At 43.6% G+C, this 24,721-nt stretch overlaps 1 protein-coding gene across 4 annotated transcripts in view; it reads left to right on the top strand.

The window, feature by feature from the left end:
• CFAP221 (cilia and flagella associated protein 221) overlaps positions 1-24,721 on the top strand; it is a 52,603-nt gene that overhangs the window by 17,539 nt on the left and 10,343 nt on the right. For all 4 annotated transcript variants that reach the window (XM_084808082.1, XM_084808105.1, XM_084808097.1 and 1 more), the window contains 12 exons: positions 134-220; positions 305-400; positions 2,461-2,561; positions 6,298-6,401; positions 9,769-9,928; positions 15,336-15,468; positions 15,558-15,669; positions 17,963-18,074; positions 19,153-19,240; positions 21,385-21,474; positions 22,152-22,247; positions 24,403-24,499. In XM_084808082.1, coding sequence (XP_084664208.1) covers positions 134-220; positions 305-400; positions 2,461-2,561; positions 6,298-6,401; positions 9,769-9,928; positions 15,336-15,468; positions 15,558-15,669; positions 17,963-18,074; positions 19,153-19,240; positions 21,385-21,474; positions 22,152-22,247; positions 24,403-24,499 — 1,276 coding nt within the window. The remainder of the gene's footprint in view (positions 1-133; positions 221-304; positions 401-2,460; positions 2,562-6,297; positions 6,402-9,768; positions 9,929-15,335; positions 15,469-15,557; positions 15,670-17,962; positions 18,075-19,152; positions 19,241-21,384; positions 21,475-22,151; positions 22,248-24,402; positions 24,500-24,721) is intronic.

The raw sequence follows: 24,721 nt of genomic DNA, 5'->3' as shown, positions 1-24,721 counted from the left end.
TTGAAATGAGATAATACATAGGTACAGTACCCACTGTCTCTTCACACTTAACTAGATCGCCTTGTAACTATATTCTTAAAACAAAGTATCATAAGTGTGATTTATTTTATTAATAGCTTATTTTATTCAACAGAAACTTGTAAATATTTCTGGAGATGTTCTAAACATCCATATTATTCCACCTGAGACAAAGTACTTCCAGATCAAATACAACAAAATAGTAAGTGCCAGCACTAACCTTCACATGTTTCATATTTCATTCTTTTCTTCCTTTTTGAAGTTCATGGTCTGCTCTGTTTTATAGCATCGACTTGTCCCTGGCTTGTCCTTTACAGTTACGGTTGATTTCTGTCCTGATGAATGGCGATATTTTTATGACTCCATCCGAATCCATTCTCAGGTAAGACACCACAAGAGATGTGTGCATGCTCCCTCCCCACCCCAGTATAGGTGAAATAAGAATACTTGTATAGTTCATGACATCCACAAATAATGGATATTTCTATCAGATTTCTATTACCAGATGTTCTTTGATGTTTTGTGAGCCTATCTTACTCATCTGTGCGAACCTTGTGAGGGTGGGTTGTTGGGTGGATGACAGTCCACCCGAAACTCTAAAACAGCCCAGGGTTCTGGGTGGCTTGTCAACCATACCAACAACCCGACTTCACTGGGTTCACACGTAACGAGAAGCTACGGCGCACCCCTATCACGCCCTGAGTATTTAAAATCATGGCCACCATTGCGGGAAGAAGCCCCATGGGAAAATGCACCCATAGTGGTTTTTCGTTACGTGCGAACCAGGTCAGATACTATATATATGTTTTCAAGTATTTTTTCATCACATGAGGACTAGAAGCATGCTTTTTTAAAAGCCGAAAGTTGATCATTTATCAGAATTCCAAAAAAAGTCACCAGATTGTAGGCTAAAAAGACAGTGTCATCTTGGCTATGCAGATTTCTACACTTGTTTCCAGAGTTTCATATCCGAGAGCTAATGTGCTGTAATCCTACACACCTGCATTTTAAAAAACTGAGCCTCCAAGGATCTGTTCTGTCTATTCTTAAAGGCAGCCGCCGGCGAGATCACATCACTCCAGCGCTGAAGGAGTTGCACTGGTTACCAGTTGTTTTCCGGGCCAAATTCAAGGTGTTGGTTTTGACCTTTAAAACCCTATATGGTTGCGGCCCAGCCTATCTTAAGGAGCGCCTCCAGCAGCACCAGACAGGCTGCTTAACAAGATCAGCCTCGGATGGCCTTCTCTCTGTCCCATCAGCCAGGACAGCTAGACTGGTGGGGACGAAGGAGAGGGCCTTTTCTGTGGTGGCCCCTACTCTGTGGAACTCCCTCCCTAGGGAACTCCGTCATGCCCCCTCTTTAATGAGCTTCCGTCGTGCATTAAAAACGTGGTTGTTCAGGCAGGCATTTGGGGTGGGTTAGGGTATTTTAGAAAATGTTTTTATTGTAGAATTTTATTGTTTTAAACTGTTTTATTGTATGTTGTACATCGCCCAGAGTGGCTGGGTGACCAGCCAGATGGGCGATTAATACATTTAATAATTAATAAATAAATAAATAAATAATAAATTCTTGCACAGCACCTAAGGCAGTGGGCAACTTCAGGGGGTCTGGGGCCACTCGCCCTCCCAGCGCCCACTGTGGGCTGCACTCCTGCCACCATACAGTGGCAAAAACCTGGCAATTTGCTACCGAATTTTGGCAGCAAGCCCCTACAGAGGCTTGAACATGACAACTTCAGCTTGTTTTTAAACCGCTGTGTTTTTTAGGAAGAGGGGTGCACCAGAGGACAGGGGGCCCACATGTGGCCTGGGTCATGTGTTGCCCACCCCAGACCTACCTAGGGTATATTGGGCACTTTTATAAATAATAAATGATGATGGCATAAGTCCTCAGTGGGACTTACATCTATATAAACATGTACAGATTAGGCTGCAAGTCTTTTTCCAACACTGCAGATTTTCTTATAATGAGAATGGAGGCATCTCCATTATTTTTGTAATAAATACCAGGGGCAGCATCCAACACTGCCTGCATGCTAGCAGGACCCATTGCTCCCACAGCAGGAAGCTAGCAGATCTTGCAGTAATTGGAACTGAGAGAAACACTCATTTCCAGAATGGGGCAGGCCAGGGAACTTTCAGAAGGGAGTTCCTCTGACCTGCTCTGTTCCAGAAATGAGCAGTTCTGCTTGTTTCTGGGATTACTGTCTGAAGCACTAGTTCCTGTTGTGCAAGCAGTGGGTCCCATGAGGGCAACAGAACCAGCAGGAGTTCAGTAGTAATATTGGATACTGTCCCAGATACTTTTCCCTAAAATCTTGTCACCCACGAAACTTCAATTCCTGTAACTTAACTATGCAGGAATTGGTAAACAGACATCCCAGTGCTGATCAAATAATTTCCCTTTTCTCTGTAATTTTCTTTGCGCTTTACCCCCAGGGAGATGACACGTTGCTAGTTCCCCTTCACGCCTATCCTGTGATGAACGCTATAGAATTTCCTTCCTACATTAATTTGTCTGATGTTCCTCTGGGACAATGGTAAGCAGGTATTTCTTATTTTAAATCTTTTCCATGCATTGCTAAAATAATTAGCATAATTTAAGGCCAGGTGGCAGGGGAAAGAACAGAATACCTTATCTTCATATAGTATTAACTCAATCAGCAAATATAATTGCATCTGGTTTTTTGCTAACAATATTTGCACATTTTTCTTTCAGTGTCCAGGCACTGTAATATGTATTTGATTATTCTCTGAGATTATCTGCTGCTGTTATCCTTTTTCTCTCCAAGGCTGATGAGATTTCTGGAGGACAGTGTTGCTTTTCCAACAGTATTAGGTCTTCAGCGTGTGAATGCTTTCCACCAGCACTCCTCTCTTACTACATAGTACAGAGATAATGTAGGAGCTGCCTTATAACCGAGTCTGTCTTGCTCAGTATTGCCTTACACTGACTGGCAGTGGCTCTCCAGGATTTGGAAACACAACCGTAGAAACATTCTCCTATCTGCTTTCCCCTGTTTACATTAACTGTGCTCCTGTGGACAATCACAGGTGCCAAAGCCCCATTTAAGATCAACAGGTAGGTAATTGCATGCTGGATATCTGTCACTCTTAATCATTCTGATCCTGCTTGCATGCCATAATACCCATGACAGGAATGAGCAGCTGCATAAACAAGATGCAAAAAATAGACACATCCCCGATGGTTCCCTCCCATTATGTTAATAGATGCAACAGACCCTAATTAGACCTAAATGTTTAATAGACCTTGATAGGTTCATTCCATGATGAAGACTACAAATATCTTTTGGCAGGGTAGGACCCAGATCTGAAATTTACATCAGGCCTGGGCTGCCTATATTGGTTTTAAGATCCCCTTGCTTAGCCTTCTCAGGAGCCATTGTAAATAAAACTGTAAGACATTCAAACTGCAATAAGTCCTCAAAGGGATGTACTTCTGAGTAGACATGTACAGGAGTATGCTGTCACTCTTGGAACTCTAGTTATAAATATTGGCAGTGATCTCATTGGAGCCCTTTTGCTTTTAAATGTTGACTAGAATCATAGCATAGTAGGGTTGGAAGGGGCCTATAAGACCATCGAGTCCAACCCCTTGCTCAGTGCAGGAATCCAAGGCAGAGCATCCCTGGCAGATGGCTGTCCAGCCTCATCTTGAATGCCTCCAGTGTGGGAGAGCCCACACCTCCCTAGGTAATTGGTTCCATTGTTGTATTGCTCTAACAGTTAGGAAGCTTTTCCTGATATTGAGCCGGAATCTGGTGTCCTGTAACTTGAGCCCATTAGAATCATAGAATAATAGGATTGGAAGGGGCCTACAAGGCCATCGAGTCCAACCCCCTGCTCAATGCAGGAATCCAAGTCAGAGCATCCCTGACAGATGGCTGTCCAGCCTCGTCTTGAATGCCTCTAGTGTGGGAGAGCCCACTACCTCCCTAGGGAATTGGTTCCATTGTATTGCTCCAACAGTCAGAAAGTTTTTCCTGATGTTCAGCCAGAATCTGGCTTCCTGTCACTTGAGCCCATTATTCCGTGTCCTGCACTCTGGGATGATCGAGAAGAGATCCTGGCCTTCCTGTCTGTGACAACCTTTCAAGTACTTGAAGACTGCTATCATATCTCCCCTCAGTCTTCTTTTCTCAAGACTAAACATGCCCAGTTCTTTCAGTCTCTCCTCACGGGGCTTTGTTTCCAGTCCCCTGATCATCTTTGTTGCCCTCCTCTGAACCCTCTCCAGTTTCTCTGCATCCTTCTTAAAGTGTGGTGCCCAGAACTGGACACAGTACTTCAGATGAGGCCTAACCAGTGCTGAGTATTATTCCATGTCCTGCGTTCTGGGATGATCAAGAAGAGATCCTGGCCTTCCTCTGTGTGACAATCTTTCAAGTACTTGGAGAGCACTGTAAAAAAGAGGCTATATTTTTACAAATACTGCCGGGGTGTGTGTGTGTGTCTCCTCACACCCTATCCTCCCATGCCTTCTTTCTTAGGAAGGATGGAATTGCTACCCAAATTGGAAATGTTAAAAACTCGCCAAGCAATGACAGTCTTCATTTCTATTCTTCCAGCCTTCTAAAAAATACAAAGAAATGATGCATATAAACTACATTCCGTACTAATCAGGTAGACAAGATTTTAGTCAGACAGTTTATAGAATGAAGAAGTTGCTTGAGGGGGAATTTTTTTTTTAACTTTGTGGAGGATATGCAGTGTTTTTCTAAAACAACTTGTTTTTATTAGCAAGACACGCAAACATGGCTGTCAAAATAGATAAGCACAGCTTTTTGAAAATGCGTAGGGCAAGGATCCTCATCCTTTTTGAGTTGGTGGACACATTTGGAATTTTAAGAGAGCGTTGAACTCTCTCTCACAAAAATAGCTATCATCAGGGGCCTTGACCATTCATAAAATGGCTACCATAGTGGGCCTGGCTGGTCACAAAATGCTCATTTCCCAGAAGGCAAACTGGTGAAAAGAAACTTATCCAAGAACCGAAGTGCAAGGCAGAGGTGGGGTCTGAGATCCCAAACACAAAACTGCTCTTTTTAACCTAAATAAAGATGGCGCTAGAAGGCAGGACTTCACTTTACAGCATGTCAGCCTCCCAGTTTAAAAAAACACAAAACCTTAAGAAATAAAAATCAGGAAGGGCAGGGAGCCTGGTGGGCCCCACATTGGAGACCCTAGGCACAAGGCATCAAACAAGCAAGTGGCAGCTACCTGACCTGCTATGTACTAGGTCTGGGGTGGGCAACCAATGACCCCAGGCCACATGGGATGAGGTAATGAGCTTAAACACAGTACTTTGTGAGTAAACCTTTTGCTAACAGTGAGTGTTACTTGACAAGTAAGTGCCACGTTACAAGTTCAACGATATCACAGGGGCAAGTCTTCCTGGATTGTACTTCTTCAGACCACAGAAGGAGAAATCAAATTTCTGGATGCTCCCCACTCTAGAAAACTGGATATAAATTGTCTCTGATAAGTTATTTCTACATGCACTGGATTTTTAATGTGGTGGAGTATTCAAAACCTTCAACCTGAGTGACTCTGCCAGGTTATTTTACTGTGTAGAACAAAAAGAATTCTAAAACACCCAGCCTATGAGGTTGTACAATTTTTAGTTCAGAGTATACTGTGCAATTCTATACATGTCTACTCAAAAGTAAGCCCCATTGAGTTCAGTGGAGCTTACTCCCAAGTACATGAGTATAGGATTGCAGACTTAGTTCTTCATTTCTAAGGGAAGAACGTAAACTAAATTACAATCAATATAATGATTAGTTTTTCCTGATGAAAATATTCCAGCGGCTTTTCTTTATTATTATCTTCATAATATGAACTTTCACTCAGACTAATAAAAAAGGCATCAACAACATCAAAGCAAATTAAATAAAATGTTGCTAATTTGAATAATTGTCACCTTTATTCGGTTTGTATATAATGTTAGTTTGATGGGACCTGCAGATTCGTGTAGGGTTTTTCCTCGCATTCTTTTATAATTTCAACACTAGCCAGTCCCCAGTGTTTAGTGTCCTGGCAGCACATACAATTATACAAAATTACTTTTGACAAATTTGGGGTGTAAGTCAATAAAAACAAAATAGGATCTAAGTGCAGTAAATAGTTCATATTACCCTTGCAATTTCAAGCCAATATCTTTGTGCTACCTTTTTAGTACATCTCTATCATGCTACAGATAGATATATTAATGAACATGAATTTAATTACATAGTCCTGTTTCACCTTTTGCAGCAAGGAATATGTGATCCCCTTACAGTGCAGCTGCCCCATAGATTTTGAGTTCCATGTTGAGTATCTTCAGCCTCACAAAGCGTTTACTATTCATCCAACGTCTGGTAAGATCTGATACAGGAAGCATTACTTCATTAACATTTGAAATTATCTGACTCACAGATTGTATATGGAAACCTCTTAGTTACAAACTGGGAACAGAGTTCTTGCTAAGCAGATTCAGCCATCTGGACTGCCTCTTGGGCAAAGCTACAACCGGCCCAGTTCTCTTCCTCTTGCAGCGTGATCGTTAACATGTTTATTCCAGTGTAAATACCACAGAGTACAATGAGAAGGATCCAACAGTATCTGTGTGCTAGCGCTTTTGAGCTTCCACTAGCAGAAACCAGTGCTTGTGTAAGATCAGTAGTGCTTTCTAGCGTGATGGGTTTCCTGGGAAGCCTGTTGTACCAGCAAGTGCTGTTGATGTTGCGCAAGTGTTTGTCTCCGTGATCATAATGCCAATAGTGTTAGCACACAGACATCATTGGATCCTTCCCAATTGGACTTCCTTCAAGGTGAGCCTGCTTAGGTTGGCAGCCTCGGGAGCTGGGGTTCAGCCTGCAAGCCTGCCTGTGTCCCAGAGCAGAAGTGGCTGCTCTGCACCAACGTGCCCAGAAGTGATTGTTGGTGCAAAGTAAAAAATACAGAGTAGGTGACTGAAAATAATGGAAAGGAATAGCATGGCAAAGCCTTCCAAAAGGGATGAACGTCAGTTCGAACCATGTCTGCTTTTGCTTTTTTACCATGAAGTGGAGCAAAGTGGCGTATCTCCTGGTCAGCTCACTTTTCTGTGCTTTTTAACCTGGTAGATCTTATTCTCAGATCTCAGAATTTCCCCCTCCCCCATTGAAAACCATGGGAAGGGGAATTAGCTACGCCAGCTTCATGCTGGCACCGCTGAAGGGCCTGATCCAGGCCTCTCAGAGGAGCTTTGGATTAGAGCTGACATCCCTAATCCGCTTCGCTTCAGATGCCACTTCAGACCCCATCCGCTTCGACTAGGATCTGAATCTGAAGCGCGGTTCGGACATCCGAATCACTCGCTTTTGGCGTTTTCCCATTGACTTGCATGGGAAAACACAAACAGCCATAACCTTTTCAGTTTTAATGATACATACATGAAATGTAGGGAACTCTCGGTGCCCCTGGAGGGTACCCTGCCTGCCAAATATCAGACAGATTGGACCAGTAGTTTTTGTGCTAGGTGCAGGTGAACTTCAAGTTTTTCAAGGAAATCTCCCGAAGCAAAGAGCTATAACTTTTCACTGTTTGCACAGAAGTGCATGAAAGTTGAGAAACCCACAACCCCCCTGGAGGGCATCCCACCTGCCAAATCTCAGACAGTTTGTCCCACTAGTTTTTGTGCTCAAACCAAAGTTCATAAAGGGATAATCAAGTTAGGTGTTGAAGGAATGAGGAGGTCACTATCCCTAAACTCTGCTGTAGGTTTCTTTGAAGTGCAAATAATCCCTTTCCCTTAGTACTGCTTTCCTATTCACAGACAATAACCTCAGGGTCTCTTTGGCTGAATTGCCTGGGATAACACTGGCTGGTAGGTGGGAAGCAAAGACAGCAACCCTGCCAGGTGGGCACATTGACTTGAACGAAGAGCAAGGACAGTTGTCTGCTGGACTGACAGAGGCAGATAACACAGCAACCTGCCAGGAGGGCACAGCAGCAGCTCGCCCACCTTTGCCCCTGCCAAGACCCCGGAGATGCCTCATATTGGGCTTGCTTTGCAACACATAGTGTAGTACTGTATTATTTAAATAATAGCTGTTAATGCATGCAGTCCTTTGCCCACTGTTTTTGGAAATGTGGACTGTGTGTACTCCTTTGACACACATTGTTTGCTTGTCCACACAGCACAAGCACGCACACGCACACACACGACAGCAAAAGAAAAGCAAACACTAAACTACAAGCAAAAAGGGCAGGGGGGGATGACTAACTGTAATCCTAACAGAAGAGAAAGGGTTTTTATTTTTTAGGAGAAAGAGATCAAAAATGAGAAGGGGAGGAATACAGAAATGGAGAAGCGGGGGCTGAGGGAAACCAAGAACAAGGAAAGGAAAAATACATACATACACACACACACACACACACAGAGAGAGAGAGAGTTTATAAAAAATCTAGGCAGAATCAAAAGTAAGAGCGAACTAATGGTTGAGGGAGAATTGAAAAGGGGTGTGTGGGGGAGATAAGCAACTACAGTGAAATTTTCCAGATTTTTAAATGAACAAACAACAAGAATGAACAGTAAACCTATTACAGAAGGGTGGGGTGGGGAGACACTAACATAGCTGTCATAATATTCTCTTTCTTCTCTGCTTCGTTCTGCCAAAGGAGAGTGGGAAGGGTTAAGGCTTTGTCTGCTGTGTCTGGCAGAGACTGGGGCAGTTGCTCTTGGTGGCTGCAGGAGAAGCAGGATATGACTCGAGCTGAGAGAAAAATACCATGGAGCTTCCCTCTCTGCTCCTGTCCCATTCTGCTGCCACCCCTGCTGCTGCACCACCAGCACTGCACCCAGTGGCAGCTTATCAGAGCAGCGGGAGGCTGCCCAATTATCAGGTGGCTCGCGCACCCCAGTGGATCGTCTTGCACCCCCCACCAGGATGCGTGCACCCCACTTTGGAGACTACTGCTGTAGCTTCTAAGCCTCTCCTGTCCAGTAACACCACCTCTCTCACAATGAGCAAATGGAAGTTGACTTTCTCTTCCTCCTCCCCCCTTCCCCACTCCCTTCTCCTCCTCCTCCTCCACATGATCTTTCACAAGTTCATACATTTTGGAGACAGCCTATCTGGGCTGCTCAGAAGGCATAAGAAGAGCTCCAAATATACGAGGCAGACCAAGGCACCTCATAGGTGACCTCCTTCAGTTCGGGGCACCTCAGTGCTGTTCTGATCTGCTTTGTAGGAAGACAAGGCACCTCTGAATCAGCGTGCTTCACCTCATTACTTGGGCTTCGGACCGAAGCAGTGCACAGCCCTACTTTGGATTCAATGTCTCTAAAGCCATTTCTTACCTGTCCCTGCCGCATCCCCAGGACACCCTGTTTCTGGGTCTGCCACTGGCAAGAACACTGGTGGTAGATGTACGCCCATGGAGCTTTCTCGTGCCACAGGCCACCTCCACCATTGGAGCTTCTCTCCGCTGGCTCCTCCGCATCCTAATCCCCCTCAAAATGCTGTCCACATGGGTTAGGATTGCTATGCCCACTAGTAGTTAACTTTTAAATCAACTGGTCAAACTGGTTATATTCATATCGCCTTTAAGGCCTCTCAAACTAGACTCCCAAAAATCCCTAATTGTTTTGGATTATTTAATTCCAAAAGTTTTCTCAACATATTTCATTTAGTCAGAAAAGTGTTGATATGACTTCAGAATGGATGCACTAACTACATTTTATTCATTCATTCATTACAGGAATAATTCCAGCCAATGGAAAAGCACAAGTGGTAGTTACTTATGCACCATTCGAATATGGAACAGCACAGATGCAAATCCAGTTGTGGATTTCACAGTTTAACTCAAAACCTTACAAATGTGCTTTCACAGGAACGTCTACACCACACCCAAATTTAGCGTATGTTGTATTGATACTTGCTTTGAACTTATTTTGTATCTTTTTGTATTTTACTGACAGCTCTTTACAAAATAATATTTTGTATTTTGGGTTTCCCATTGGTTCATGTTAAAGGTTAAGCAAATGAACCAAGCCACTGTAAAAACATCTGGTTGGATCCTGAGTAAGTTAGTTGCACTTGGGTCTGATTGAACTCCATGTAAATAGTCAGTCTTGACTAAGTGAAGTCCTGTTAATATCAACTTACTCCCCATACAACATGTGGGTCTTTTTAGCTGAGAAAAATGGTGAGTATGGAAAGACATGATCAGAGGTGTACAAAGTTATGCATGGTGTAGAGAAAGTGGGCAAGGAACATCTTTCTCCCTCTCTCATGATACTAGAAAGGGGGATCATCCAATGAAGCTGAATGGTGTGAAATTTAGGGGAGATAAAGGGAAGTTTTTCTTCACACAGCACATAGTTAAACAATGACATTCACTACCACAAGACCTAGTGATGGCTACCAACCTGGACAGCTTTAAAAAGGGATTAGGCAAATTTATGGAGGATAAAGCTATCAAAGTCTACTAGTCCTGATGGCTATATGCTACCTCCAGTATCAAAGGCAGTATGCCTATATACGTCAGTTGCTGGAGAACGTGAGCAGGAGGGTGCTGTTGCACTCATGTCATGCTTGTGGGTTTCCCACGGGCAGCTGGTTGGCCACTATGTGAACAGAACTCTGTACTAGATGGGCCTTGGGTCAGATCCAGGTCTCCTTATGTTCTTGCGTTCAATTAACTTACTCTGGATCCAATCCATTGTCTGGCTTGGAGAGACTGCAATAACCCTACTCTTAATAACTCTTGGTGGTGAGTACAACATTGCTGACACCAATCTTCCAAGCGTTAAATATGCGTTCATGTATAGATGAGAATTTCCTCATGAGAATTGTGCAGTGCGGACAGCACACAACCACCTCCAAAGAAATGTTTTAACATAAAATGAGCAAAAGTCAAAGCAAAATCTTCCCAACATGGTACAGGCAGCGTTCATGGTCTTTCAACCAGGTCTAGGCCAGCATAGCTCGAGAGAGACTGGGCACGTTCAGATGATTCTTGGGGTATTTCTTTATTCTGCATGCTGGCTGCTCCAAAACTAACAGGATGGCCACACCGTGAAAAGATTCTCCACCCTGACTGCTCCTGTGAGTGCCATGCAGGAAGAGCGGCTCTGAGATCTGGTACTAGGGTCCTGGGGCAAGCTGAAAACTGGCTCCCTGGAGCCAGTATAGGTATTCAGCCTCCATATTAGCACAGCAGGAGCTAGTGGGAATTTTCTGCCAGCAGTTCCCACGCAGCGGTACATGAATGGGAGGCTTGGAGCCGTGGATGATACCACATCTCTAAGTTGTTTAGTGGTGGAGCTTTAATGTGGCATAGCCCGTTTGCCAGACCGAGCCCTTTGTGGTGGCACCATAGATAAAACTTCTTCGTGGGTTCAACCTCTAAGGCAACTATTCTCCCACCTGTGGCTCTGTAAACGAAGAGGTTCTGCAAACAGCTTCATGCAGTCTGCAGATTCATTAATGGTTGTCTTTAGTTTACTTAGCTGCCTTAATGCTACATCCTCCCAACCTGGTATCCTCCCTGCTAGCTGGTAATGATGGGTGTTACAGTCCAACACATCTGGAGGGCACCAGGCTGGGGAAGGCTGTTGTACTGGCTGTTGGTTATTGCTGAAATGTAGAAATGATTTGGGATTGTGAGAACGTATATTACAGTCAGTTCCTCTGCCACTTTCTTCCTATCCATCTGTGCTCTGGATAACTTGTTAGTTGTTGTTGTTCAGTCATTAAGTCGTGTCCGACTCTTCGTGACCCCATGGACCATAGTACGCCAGGCCTTCCTGTCCTCCGCTGTCTCCCGGAGCGTGCTCAAGTTCATATTCATTGCATCGGTGATGCTATCTAGCAATCTCATCCTCTGCCGTCCCCTTCTCCTTTTGCCTTCAATCTTTCCCAGCATCAGGGTCTTTTCCAGGGAGTTTTCTCTTTGCATTAAGTAGCCAAAATATTTGAGCTTCAGCTTCAGTATCTGTCCTTCCAATGAGCAGTCAGAGTTGATTTCCTTTAGGATTGACTGATTTGACCTCCTTGCAGTCCTGGGGACTCGTAAGGGCCTTCTCCAGCACCACAGTTCGAAAGCATCAATTCTTCGGCGCTCAGCCTTCCTTATAGTCCAGCTCTCACAGCCATACATTACTACTAGGAAAACCATAGCTTTGATTATACGAACCTTTGTCGGCAAGGTGATGTCTCTGCTTCTTACTATGCTGTCTAGGTTTGCCATAGCTTTCCTCCCAAGGAGCAAGCGTCTTTTAATTTCATGGCTACAGTCACCGTCTGCAGTGATCTTGGAGCCCAAGAAAATAGAATCTTTCACTGCTTCCATTTCTTCCCCTTCTATATGCCAGGACGTGATGGGGCCAGATGCCATGTCCTTAGTTCTTGTAATGTTGAGTTTCAAACCAGCTTTTGCACTCTCCTCTTTCACCCTCAACAAGAGGCTCGTTAGATCCTCTTTGCTTTCTGCCATTAGGGTGGTATCGTCTGCGTATCTGAGGTTGTTGATAATTCTCCCGGCAATCTTAATTCTGACCTGTGATTCATCCAACCCGGCGTTTCTCATGATATACTTTGCATATAAGTTAAATAAGCAGGGCGACAATATGCAGCCTTGTTGTTCTCCTTTCCCAATTTTGAACCAATCGGTTGTTCCATGTCCGGTTCTTACTGTTGCTCGTGACCCTCATACAGGTTTCTCAGGAGACAGGTAAGGTGGTCTGGTACTCCCATCTTTTTCAGAATTTGCCACAGTTTGTTGTGATCCACACAATCAAAGGCTTTAGCGTAGTCAGTGAAGCAGAAAGAGACGTTTTTCTGGAATTCTCTTGCTTTCTCCATGATCCAGCGAATGTTGGTGATTTGATCTCTAGTTCCTCTGCCTCTTCGAAACCCAGCTTGTACTTCTGGTAGTTCTTGGTTCACATACTGCTGAAGCCTAGCTTGTAGGATTTTGAGCATCACCTTGCTGGCATGTGAAATGAGCGCAATTGTGCGGTAGTTTGAACACTTTTTTGCATTGCCCTTCTTTGGAAGTGGAATGTAAACTGACCTTTTCCAGTCTTGTGGCCACTGTTGAGTGTTCCAAATTTGTTGGCATATTGAGTGCAGCACTTTAACAGCATCATCGTTCAGGATTTTAAATAGCTCAGCCGGAACACTGTCATCTCCGCTAGCTTTGTTGTTACTAATGCTTCCTAAGGCCCACTTGACTTCACTCTCTAGGATGTCCAGCTCAAGTTCAGTGACCGCACTATCATGACTATCAGGGACTTTAAGATCTTTCCTATATAGTTCTGCTGAGTATTCTTTCCACCTCTTCTTAATCTCATCTGCTTCTGTTAGGTCCCTGCCTTCTGTGTCCTTTATCATGCCCGTCTTTGCACAAAACGTTCCCTTGATATCTCTGATTTTCTTGAAGAGATCTCTAGTCTTTCCCATTCTGTTGTTTTCCTCGATTTCTTTGCATTGTTCATTTAAGAAAGCCTTCTTGTCTCTCCTTGCTATTCTCTGGAACTCTGCATTCACTTGGATATATCTTCCCCTTTCTCCCTTGCTTTTCACTTCCCTTCTTTCCTCAGCTACTTGTAAAGCCTCCTCAGACAGCCACTTTGCTTTCTTGCATTTCTTTTTCTTTGGGATGGATTGAGTTGCTGCCTCCTGAACAGTGTTACGGACCTCCGTCCATAGTTCCTCAAGCACTCTGTCTATCAGGTCTAATCCCTGAAATCTATTCATGACCTCCACTGTATATTCATAAGGGATATGATTGAGGTCATACCTGAATGGTTTAGTGGTTTTCCCTACGTTCTTCAATTGTAAGCCGAAATTTTGCAATAAGAAGCTCATGATCTGAGCCACAGTCAGCTCCAGGTCTTGTTTTTACTGACTGTATAGAGCTTCTCCATCTTTGGCTGCAAAGTACATAATCAATCTGATTTCAATATTGACCATCTGGTGATGTCCATGTGTAGAGTCGCCTCTTGTGCTGTTGGAAAAGAGTGTTTGCTATGATCAGCGTGTTCTCTTGGCAAAACTCGATTAGCCTTTGTCCTGCTTCATTTTGTACACTAAGGCCATGCTTGCCTGTTATCCCGGTGATTTCTTGACTTCCTCCTTTAGCATTCCAATGCCCTATGATGAAAAGGACATCTTTTTTTGGTGTTAGTTCTAGAAGGTGTTGTAGGTCTTCATAGAACCGATCAACCTCAGCTTCTTCGGCCTCAGTGGTTGGGGCATAGACTTGAATTACTGTGATGTTGAATGGTTTGCCTTGGATTTGTACTGAGATCATTCTGTCGTTTTTGAGATTGTACCCCAGTACTGCCTTTCCCACCCTTTTATTGACCATGAGTGCTACTCCATTTCTTCTAAGGGATTCTTGCCCACAGTAGTAGATATGATGGTCACCTGAATTAAATTCGCCCATGCTTGTCCATTTTAGTTCGCTGATTCCCAAGATGTCGATGTTCAATCTTGCCATCTCATGTTTGACCACCTCCAGCTTTCCTTGATTCATTGATCTTACATTCCAGGTTCCTAAAGAATATTGTTCTTTACCGCATCGGATTTTATTTGTTAGTAGCTTCCATTTAAAAAGTAAAGCCAAATGTAACTGGTACACTTAAAAGAAAGCATTTACTTAAAGAGCCTGCTAATAACTAAGTGAGGCATTAACTGAAGAGAAGATAAAAGAATCATAGGAGGTTTCCCCTCAACATTTTAGCACCAACTCTGCTCAGGAGCAGTGAATGGGTTCCTCTCTCTCTCTCTAGCCAGGCAATGAAGAGTGCAGTAAATAAGCCAGCAAAGTTTGCCAACCTTCAGCTTAAAAACAAACTTCAGGGGCTCATAAAGCATGTCTCAGAATGAGAGGAGGGCTTTACAAGCTCCCAGTGTTTTCTCCAGTTTAGATTAAAATCTGAGGCAGAGGACAATTCCTGGCTTCCTTCACACCTGCCTCTACCACATTCCTTTATCCCCAAAAGCCACTCCCCAAAGGCACTTCCCTTTCAAGTGGGAGCGGGGAAAGCCACAGCACAGGCATGTAGGGAAAGGCAGGAGAGTTTTTCCTCCCTCCCTCCTCTCCATTGTGCTGGTGCTCTGGGCACCATGGGAGACGTACTCCCCTCAAGGGGTCCTACCATTGCAGGAGCTCACCCATCTCTAGAGTGAGACGAGAGCTAAAGTTCTAATCGCAACATTTTGTCACCCACATCCCCAGAAATCTGTGTCCATTCCCAAACTGTAGCTGCACTTTTGCTTATGGGTATTAAAGGGTATGTCTCTTTCAACATCCAGAAGAGGAGACTTTGAGAAGCAAGAAACCGTTTTGCAGAGAATACCAAAGTCTGCTGAAAAAGCAGTGGCACGCCTTCCACAGAAGATAATATCGCCAAAACATAAGTGCCGCAGCCCCCTGCAAAAAGTACAGGTGGGGATTTAAGAAAAAGACAAAAATAAATTGTTGCTTTAAAAATGGCATTGGTTAGTTGCTTTGACGTTTCACATTTTATTTCATAGGCCATCGAATATAAAAACTTGCGATTCCCAGCTGATTTGTCAAATCCTTATGCTGTAGCAACTGTTTTGATTCAGGAGCCAGGCAAATTAAAGATTAAACACTTAAGAGAAGGTAACAGCTTTGAATACTGGATGTTTGTGCGGTGTGTAGTACATGGTTGGAATTTCTGGACATGTCTATAATAGGTAGACATGGCAGCAGGCTTGGTACTTGGAAGCCTAAGTACATCTGTAAGTGCAATCCCTGCATATTCTTTGCTTGTTTGCCCCTGCATACATTTCCCTCTCCTTCCTCTGTTGTGTCCCTTGTGTTATTTTCTAGATCGTTAAACTTTTCAGCCAGGTACCTCTTTTCTCACTCATGTACATGGATGGCATTGTTTCATACTAATAATTGAGGGTGATGGGGTAGTCAGATAGACTTCATTACCGAGGACAAGATCCAGTCTGCATTTCAAAAAAGAAAACTATGGCGTTTCACCCTGAGCTGTTTTTAAGATGCCCACTTAACACAACAGTTGTTTTACAATGAAGTACCCTTTAGTCTTACGAAAGATAATGGTTTTGTTAAATGCGGTTTGTTCACAGAAAAGGAATAGGAAATTAACAGCAGAACTGGGAGAGACATGGGTTAAATAGCAGATTAGGGGATTTGCTATATTTTCTTCTAGTATATTCTAGTATATGACTACATTAGTGTGGAGTAAAAAAGCTATTTCCATATTCTCCCCCACCTCCTAGTCTTCCCAGACAGGTTGGCTAATGGCCCGAGGAAGGGGGTGTGAAGGTGGAGGAATTGCTTCCACCATAAGACACAGCTCTGTGCACTGAATTTAGCCATCTAAATGTTCTAATCTGATTCTTTCATGGACAGGTAATAGTGTCTTGCTTAATCTAAATAATGTGAACTGACCTGTTCCATCTGGATGTGAAGGATCCTGCCTCAGTTACAAGAGATTGCCTTCACCTCCCTTCTAGCCTGTCTGTTCTGTTTGAACAGCCACAGTGAGAGAGACTGAAGGCCCCCCTTGCACAACACTGCCTTGTTCCTGTTCACACGGAGGCTGCTTGGCAGTTCTCTGTTTGAGCCTCTGTCCCTGGCCATCTCCATTCTGATACTGCAGCAGTGCAGCTCCGCTCCTCACACAAGCACCACTTCAGACTAGCATCACATCTGAAGCAGTTTTAGGGAGCAATCCTATGTGGAGAGGTAGCCGCCTCCAAACTCGGAGGTGACCGCCTATCCAATGCAGGGAGAGTGGAGCGCGGAGGGCTTCTTCTCCTCCGTGCTCCAGCTGTCCTGCATTCATGTCTAGATGGCTGATTTTGGCTGTCTAGCTGCAGGACTTCGGAGCGGAGGTGGGGAGTCTGGAGGACACATAGGAAGCATTGTACCAGCACTTCCACACTCCCCACCCCCGGGAATGCCCCCTTTTGCCCTGCGCCGCGCCGCCCATCTGAGCACGGAGCCTAGCAACAATCCATGCTGCCTACGAGGGGGGCAGAAAGGTGGTTTTCCAGGAACCAACCTTGGAGCGTGGGCTACAAGGTTGGTTCCCAGAAACCAAACAATTCCGTGGCCGTCTACCTGCTGTCTAGCGGCCATGGGATCGCACCCTTATTGTATATATGTCATTCTATTTCACTATCGAAAGGGATATGATACATAACAGGGCTGTAGAACTTCAGGCCTGGGAGCCAAATCCAGCCTGGCTGGGTGCCAGTCTGGTCTTCCAGGGTTCCTCAAAGGTCCACACCCCATTTCCCTGTCCTCACCACTTTTCCCCCAACCACTGATTTAAGCTGGTGCTTTCCTAGCTTTTGTGCAGACTTTCCCCCATTCTAGAAGGCTGAAATGTCTCTCCTACGGTGTAGTTACTGGCAATAAGATCTTCAAGCTAAAATATGCTGATATTTTGTCCCCATCCCTTTTATCTTTGGTCCCACCCCTTTTGCCTTCAGACCCACCCACCACTCGAAGGTGGCCCCTGAGAACGTCTGTGAAATGAGTTTGGCCCTTGGGCTGAAAGAGGTTCAACACCCCTGATGCATAGACTAATATTTTGCTATCGATGCTAATTTCAGAATTCTGAAATTTCTGTTTAATATATTATATCTCCCCCCTCTCACAATATAAACAAGAAATCTTATTTGCAGATATTGATAGAACAGAAGTCTCATTCCCATAACATCACGTTTCACAATAAAACAGGGACACTGCCTCCTGTAAGCAGATATTTGTAGCAATCTGATCCATGCATTTTCCATGTTCTGAAATCGGTGTAATACCATTCTAGACTGATTAATTCAGCCTTTATAACTTAGGCCAGTGGTGATAAAGGAGGGCTGTTTTACACCACCCCTGAACATCTTGTTTAATAATTGTTGGTATTTGTGTCCTGCAGTCTTAGAAGGACAAGGTGACGGAGGAGCTAAAACAAGGCAGGTGAAAGAAGCTGTTTTTCAGTTGAAAGTCAAGCAAGACATGCAAGAGGAGCAAATCAATCACCTTAAATGGTGAGCAGTGCCTGCGCATTTTGCAAGAAGAAGTACATGAACATAACTTCTCTGAACAAAGCAAGTCATTGCCACCTGGTATAAAGTTTGAAAGACGATTTGCTTAAAAATGAGTGAAGTACTTGTATTTGTTTCCCAGTTTGTATCTGATTATAATTAGAACAAATGATTGTGAATAGTAGTTACAAAGGTTTTTGTTTTAACTTGATCTATAGTAGAACAACCAGTATCAACCCAAAAAACATTTTGGGTTGTATCTAATGGTGGCTTTGCATTAGTAGAAAGGACTTCAGACATAAGAACAGCCCTGCTGGATCGGACCAGAGGCCTACCTAGTCCAGCATTCTGTTCAGCCAGATGCACACGAGAAGCCCACAAACAACAAATGAGTGCAGTAGCACCCTCCTGCTTGTCTTCTGGGGGTAATATATATCCAGCATGACTTGTAGTAGCTATTGATAGCCTTATCCTCCATGAAAAGGTGTGGTACCCAGTTTTCGCCAATCTCCCTACCCACAGCAGTCTCTCAAGCACCCCAGCCTAACCCCACCCCACCCCACACAAAGTTGCTACAGAAGGTTGGGGGACCCTTGGGAATAGTATGGGATAAGGTAGAGAGAGCTGCAGTAGGAAAAGGTGGATCAACAAAAAATGAGTGCCTTGCCTTGCACGAGCAGAAGCGTTTTCCGTAAAGCCACCCTTGGATACAACCCATTGCGAACCATGGCCTGCAAATTGTTCATGAGCTAATAGGGAAGCAGTCATTTGACCCACTTGGTATTACCGAAAAAGTGGAAGGCTCTTAAGTATGGACACGATCTCATACATGAACATATAGGGCACAATCCAGCCAAAACTAAGTACTTTGAAATCATGTGGATATCAGGAGGATAAAAGTAAGTGCATTTATTTGACAAATGTGTGGTAATGTGGTGATTATGGGGATTGATCTACAGAAGCTACAGTACGTTTGCATTGCACTGTTTGTATCCATGGGGATGTATAGTTTATAAAAAGAGCCTTTCCTAAGCTGAACTTTAAAGTGAAAACTATTCTCTTTTTTCCAATTCAAATGCAGGCAAGTTCATTTAGGCAAAGATCCCATTAGTCCAACTTTTCAAAAGCAGATTCTCGAAGACCGACAGAGAGAAGACGAACAGTACAAGGTTAGGATACATTTTCATTTTAAAGTAACTGTATGGGTTTGTATGTTGCCGGCAGCAGCTGGGGCCTACTCAGGTGGGCAGGATTGTGACCCAGTAGGGGAAAAAATGAGTCAGACTGAAGAGGAGGAGACCTCCCTTCCTGCTGCTTCAAAGACTTATATTGAAACAAAGCACACACCATCCTCGCTGCCAAGGGTTTGATCATCTGTATATTATCCTGACTTCAGGGTTCACATGCAATGTAAAAAGAAAAGGGTGGAGATACAGAAGATGGATGGAGGCTGCCTACTATACAGTCTCCTTGGGGACCTCTAGCTGTACCCTGTTGGTTGGAGGTGGGCCCTGTGGCATCCTGACCAGCATGAGATATTCCTCATTGTCTACACACCTGTGGTACTTAGACTAAATGCGATGATCTATCCCTTAGAGTTCTAGAGGTTTTCTTTTAGGGCTGGAGAGTGATCCCCTCTCAGATGCTGTAGGCCTCTTCTGACAAGGAGCGTCCGTTGCCTTTGCAGTCCTCCCTATTTCAGGCCCTACCCCCATATTCTGAGGGGTTGTTTGTTTATTTTTTATTTCATTTGGGGCATTTGTAAACCACTCTACCTCTGAAAAATTCCCAACCAGTGAATGAGGATACAACTGTCAAGATACAAAAAGATAATGCTTAAAATGTCAACAAAGTTGTGGCTAGTCTTTCAGTCAGGGAAGGTTTGTTTAAATAAAAATGTCTTTACAAGATGCCAAAAACAGAGCAATGTTGGCGCCTGCCTGACATCAATTGGCAGGGAATTCCACAGAGAGGGAGCTAATACACCAAATGCTCTACTCAGAGTGGATTCTAAACAGACCTTGGGCCCATGTGGAACTACCAGAAGTGCCTCATCAGATGGCCTCAGTGATCAGGCAGGTTGGTAAGGGAGAAGGCACCCTCCCAAATATCCTGGTTCCAAGTTGTTTCGGACTTTATACACCAGTAACGAAACCTTAAACCTGGCCCAGTAGCAAATAGGCAGCCAGTGCAATTCCCTCAGCAGAGGTGTTACATGCTGAAAAGGGGTGGCCCATGACAACAGCTGAGCTGCTGCCTTCTGCACTGGTTGCAGCTTCCAGCCCAGCAGGCCTTATGGGCAACCCAACATAGAGCGTATTGCAGTAATCCAGTCCTGAGGTTACGAACACCTGGTCCAGTCCTCCTCATACCACCATTCCCATCTATCTCACAGCTGAATTTACTTTGCCAGAAGAAACCTATTTACTTATGTAACAAATAAATTTATATACCACCCAACTGGCAGATGCCTTTATGGTGGGTTACGATCATAAAAAAAAACAAAACAAAAACAACAACCTCAAAACAATACAATAACAATGAAAACAGTGAGTACAACAGTGAGTACAAACCTAGTTGCTCCTACTCCGTTATCCCTGAATGGGGTGTGTTCTAATGGTTAACAAGAAGATAGAGCTAAATTAAGGTGCATTCCTATGCATGTTTTAACATAAAAAGTCCTACAACTCCCACCATTCCCAGTCAGCATGCTGGGAGTTGTAGGCCTTTCTTCTGTCTAAATGTGCATAGGATTGCATTCTTAGTGGCACAGCAAAATTCTGTTACAAGCCCTTTCTTAGTTTGGGGCTACGTATCGATTACTACAGCTGTTATCATGTGCTTGTTTACCTGGGACTAAACTGCATTGGCACAGTTGGATTTAATTCTGAGTAAGCATGTATATGTTTGGGCTGCACAGAACCTATTTATGGTTGTTTGCAGCTGTATTAAAAAGGATAATAGGGATCCGTTTATGGTATATCTGCTATAAGCCGCTATAAAGCCTCATCATTCTCACAGTAACCTAAACCAGGATTTCTGCTTGCCTACCCCCTTACAACAGGAAAGCAGCAATCCCAGCGGTCTTTTGCCTGTGGCCCGAAATCAATACTTTGTTGTGTGGTAGAAGGTAGTGGCATATGATTCAAACACAGGAATTGTGGAATTCAGCATTCTACTAACGAGTTTTGCTTGCATTTTGCAATTTTCTTGGAGAACTGCCATTCTCCTTAGCACTGAATGCAGAACTTTGACTAAGGATCTGTTAATGTACTAATGTGGATATATGTATATATTTTTGGTGCCAAGCCAGATTAAAAGAGGAGATCCCATTATGGAGAAGGAGTTTCATAGGAAGAATGTTCAGATCTCTGTCAAGCGTGTCATCCGAGACGTCAGTGAGGTATGTCTTTGTGCCAGAGTCAAACAGGTGGGTGGGACTGCAGTGGAAAGAGAGGAGCTGTTTGCATTAGAGTCACAAAATCCAAACAGAACTAATTTGCTTGCCTTCTTTTGTTAGTCTCTCTTGTCAGGGAAATAGGAGCAGAAAGAGTCTCAACCCCTGGAAATATTAAAGAAAGTGTGAGGTTTTAGCAGCATAGGCATAGCTAAATGATCAGTTGGAACAGAGCAATAGTATAAGGTTGTAATAGCTACCTGGAGATCATAGATGAAAAAGAATTCTTAACTGGGTGCCTCCTAGAATTAATTGATACATAGTTGCTGAGGAAGAAATGAACCATGTTGTCACCTTATAGTTTTGATCATTGTTTGACCAGGGTTGCTATCCGAAGGGTGCAATCCTATGCACATTTAGACAGAAAGAAGTCCTACAACTTTCAGCATTCCCCAGCCAGCATGTAGGATCTTTTTTTGTTGAAAAATGTGTAGGATTGCTCTTTAGGTGTATTACTTGGAAATAAATTCTGCTGAAATCACTGGGTCTTACTTTAGTGTAATTACGGATACTATTAACTAGTATAAATATGGTAGCGCTGATTGCTACAAATTCATTTTAAAAAAGAGTTCTTGTTTGAAATTCCTAATCATCAGCATTTCTGCTTCTTGTGTGCTGTGCAGCGCCCCAAATTCCAGCCCACGTTTGATCTCTTGCTTAACGACCCTTGGTGCCACAAACACTGGAATCTGCGACGGTTCCAACAAGCTGCACGAAAGGTACTGAAACAAACTGCTACCGGTAAATTTATATGTAGCCACACATACCAGCTGCAGATGTAGAATCATAGCATCATAGGGTTGGAAGGGGCCTGTAAGACCATGGAGTCCAAGCCCCTGCCTGATCCTCGGACAGTCTCCCATCCAAGTACTAGCCAGGGCTGACCCTGCTTAGCTTCCAAGATGTCTGCATGAAGTTCTCAGAGATCATACTGTTCTGGTCTGCTGGAAATCATACTGTTCATTTCCAAGGTCTCCCTGAACTTGCAGTGGTGGTTGATAACATTTTATATGAGATCAGAGCTTTCTTTCTGTTTTAACCCAGATCCAGTCCCAGTTGTGGGTGTCATGGCTCTGCTGTTTAGCCATGCATGCACACACACACGCGCACACACAAAGCAAAACTCCCCTGCCTGCGCAAAGAAGCCTGCATTCATGTTTGTGAAAAAAGCATTTCCAATTGTGTCTTCATAAACAATCTTCATAGTTTAGAAAGGAAGATACAAACCTGAGTCATCTCTAAATCAGTCTTTGAAGTCTGGTAAGTCTACTCAGTTGAAATCTTTAAGAATTTACAATCCTCAGTATGCTCGACATCAATATTGAACACTCCATCCACTTAACTAGACAAAAAACAGTGAATTTATCATAAATCAAATTTTAGGCTTTTAATAGCATATAATGGTTTTTATGATAACTGGTCACCCTTTTCGACCAGACTGACTTCTCTTTTTATGGATTTTTAGTTAATGGCGCATTGTTGCTTTTAATCTGCTGCTTCGTTTGTTGTTTTTACTTACTTTAAAAAATGTTGCATTGCTTTTATTGTATGTTTTTTCTTAGATGCCGTGATGCTTATGCAAAAAAGTGGGATATAAATTCCCTAAATAAATAAATGATAAAAGCAATTGCATATGCTTCCCACTTTTTCTGTTGACTCAACTCAGACACCATGGCAAACAATGGTTGTTGTTGTTCAGTCGTGTCCGACTCTTCGTGACCCCATGGACCATAGCACGCCAGGCCTTCCTGTCCTGCGCTCTCTCCCGGAGCGTGCTTAAGTCTGTATTCATTGCATCGGTGATGCTATCTAGCCATCTCATCCTCTGCCAACCCTTCTCCTTTTGCCTTCAGTCTTTCCCAGCATCAGGGTTACAGAAGCTTAAGTGGCTAGGTGTGATCTCTGACTTCACAAACTGTACTTTTCAATTGGCTGGCAGACCAGGATCGGAAACCAGCGTTCGAAAAGGGCTTTCATACCATGTTTGCGCTAACTATGGTTTGACAAGATATCAGAATTGTTGTGGCAGTTGTTCCGCCTCCAGGAGATGCTGCACCTGGGAACTACTGTGCTGAGCAGACAGAAAATGGAAGTAGGCAAGCGTCTCCACACTGAACTATAGGTGTTTTGTTTGTTTGGAAGCTCAAACCATAGTTTGGGTTTTAAACTGTGGTTAACATAACCCTTGCTGTACAATAAGTTTGCCCCAATGTGTTCTGTAGAAGTATGCACTATACAGTATGTCAGTCATAAGATAATTCTGCCATTCCATATAGCTGCAGTACCTAATTCTGCATTGTTAGGGGCAAGGCAGAAGAAGAGGGAGGTGTATAACACAAAGCACTTCTCCTTTCAGATCATTGGACCCTCCACCTTCCAATTCTTTGACCCTTGCCAAAAAAAATGTTCATACATATACAGATTCCATAAGAGCTGTGCTGTTGCCAGTAATAGTCAGTCTTATGGCAACTTAAGTTCTCTGCCATTTATTGTGCCTTAATTTAGTAAAACCAACATGGAAGCCAACATGGTGTGAGCAGAAATCCATTCACACAAAGGGACGTTCTCCCTCTCTCCTACCCCCTGCCACCTCAAGCCCTCTGAATATCTGCTCTGGAGGGTCCCCTAACCCTCTGGAGAAGATTTTCATGGGGTGCAGGGGAGAATGGAGAATTGTCACACCTGCCAGTTCCCCTGAGAGAAGCAGTACCATCAGTGAAAAAACATTTTAAAAGTGTAAAGGATTCTTTGTCCGTATATTTTCAAGTTTGCTCCACAACCGTATGGTCTAGCAATGTATGCTTTAAATACGAACAGTCAATTGAACAAGTTAATTGGACCACATGTACATAGTATCTGAAATAATTCTTCTAGGTCCTGCTTCAGTGTCGGCTACATCGTGTGATAAGTTGGCTGCATGGAGTATATAAAGTTATTCGAGCTCAAGAAGAGGAAGAGATGTTCATATCAGGTACAACCTCTGAATTACTCCGTTATTTTTAATTTTCGTTTTCATTTTAAATAGTCATGTCATATTGTGAAAAATAATTATGGCAACCTAGAAAAGATGCCTTGATGCTTTTACATCATCAAGTTTTTACATGTTAAAACCTTACTGTTGGTTATATCGGAACAGCTAGGAAATCCTGTCGTAAGAAGGTGGCTTCCATAATCTGGCCTTGCAAGGCTCTCA

The sequence above is a fragment of the Heloderma suspectum genome, chromosome 1, assembly GCF_057233095.1.
Source record: "Heloderma suspectum isolate Gila_16-S chromosome 1, 16-S_ref, whole genome shotgun sequence".
In the NCBI taxonomy this organism is placed as follows: Eukaryota; Metazoa; Chordata; class Lepidosauria; order Squamata; family Helodermatidae; genus Heloderma; species Heloderma suspectum.
Note: the sequence above shows the minus strand (reverse complement) of the source record. Positions and strands in the feature narration are given on the sequence as shown.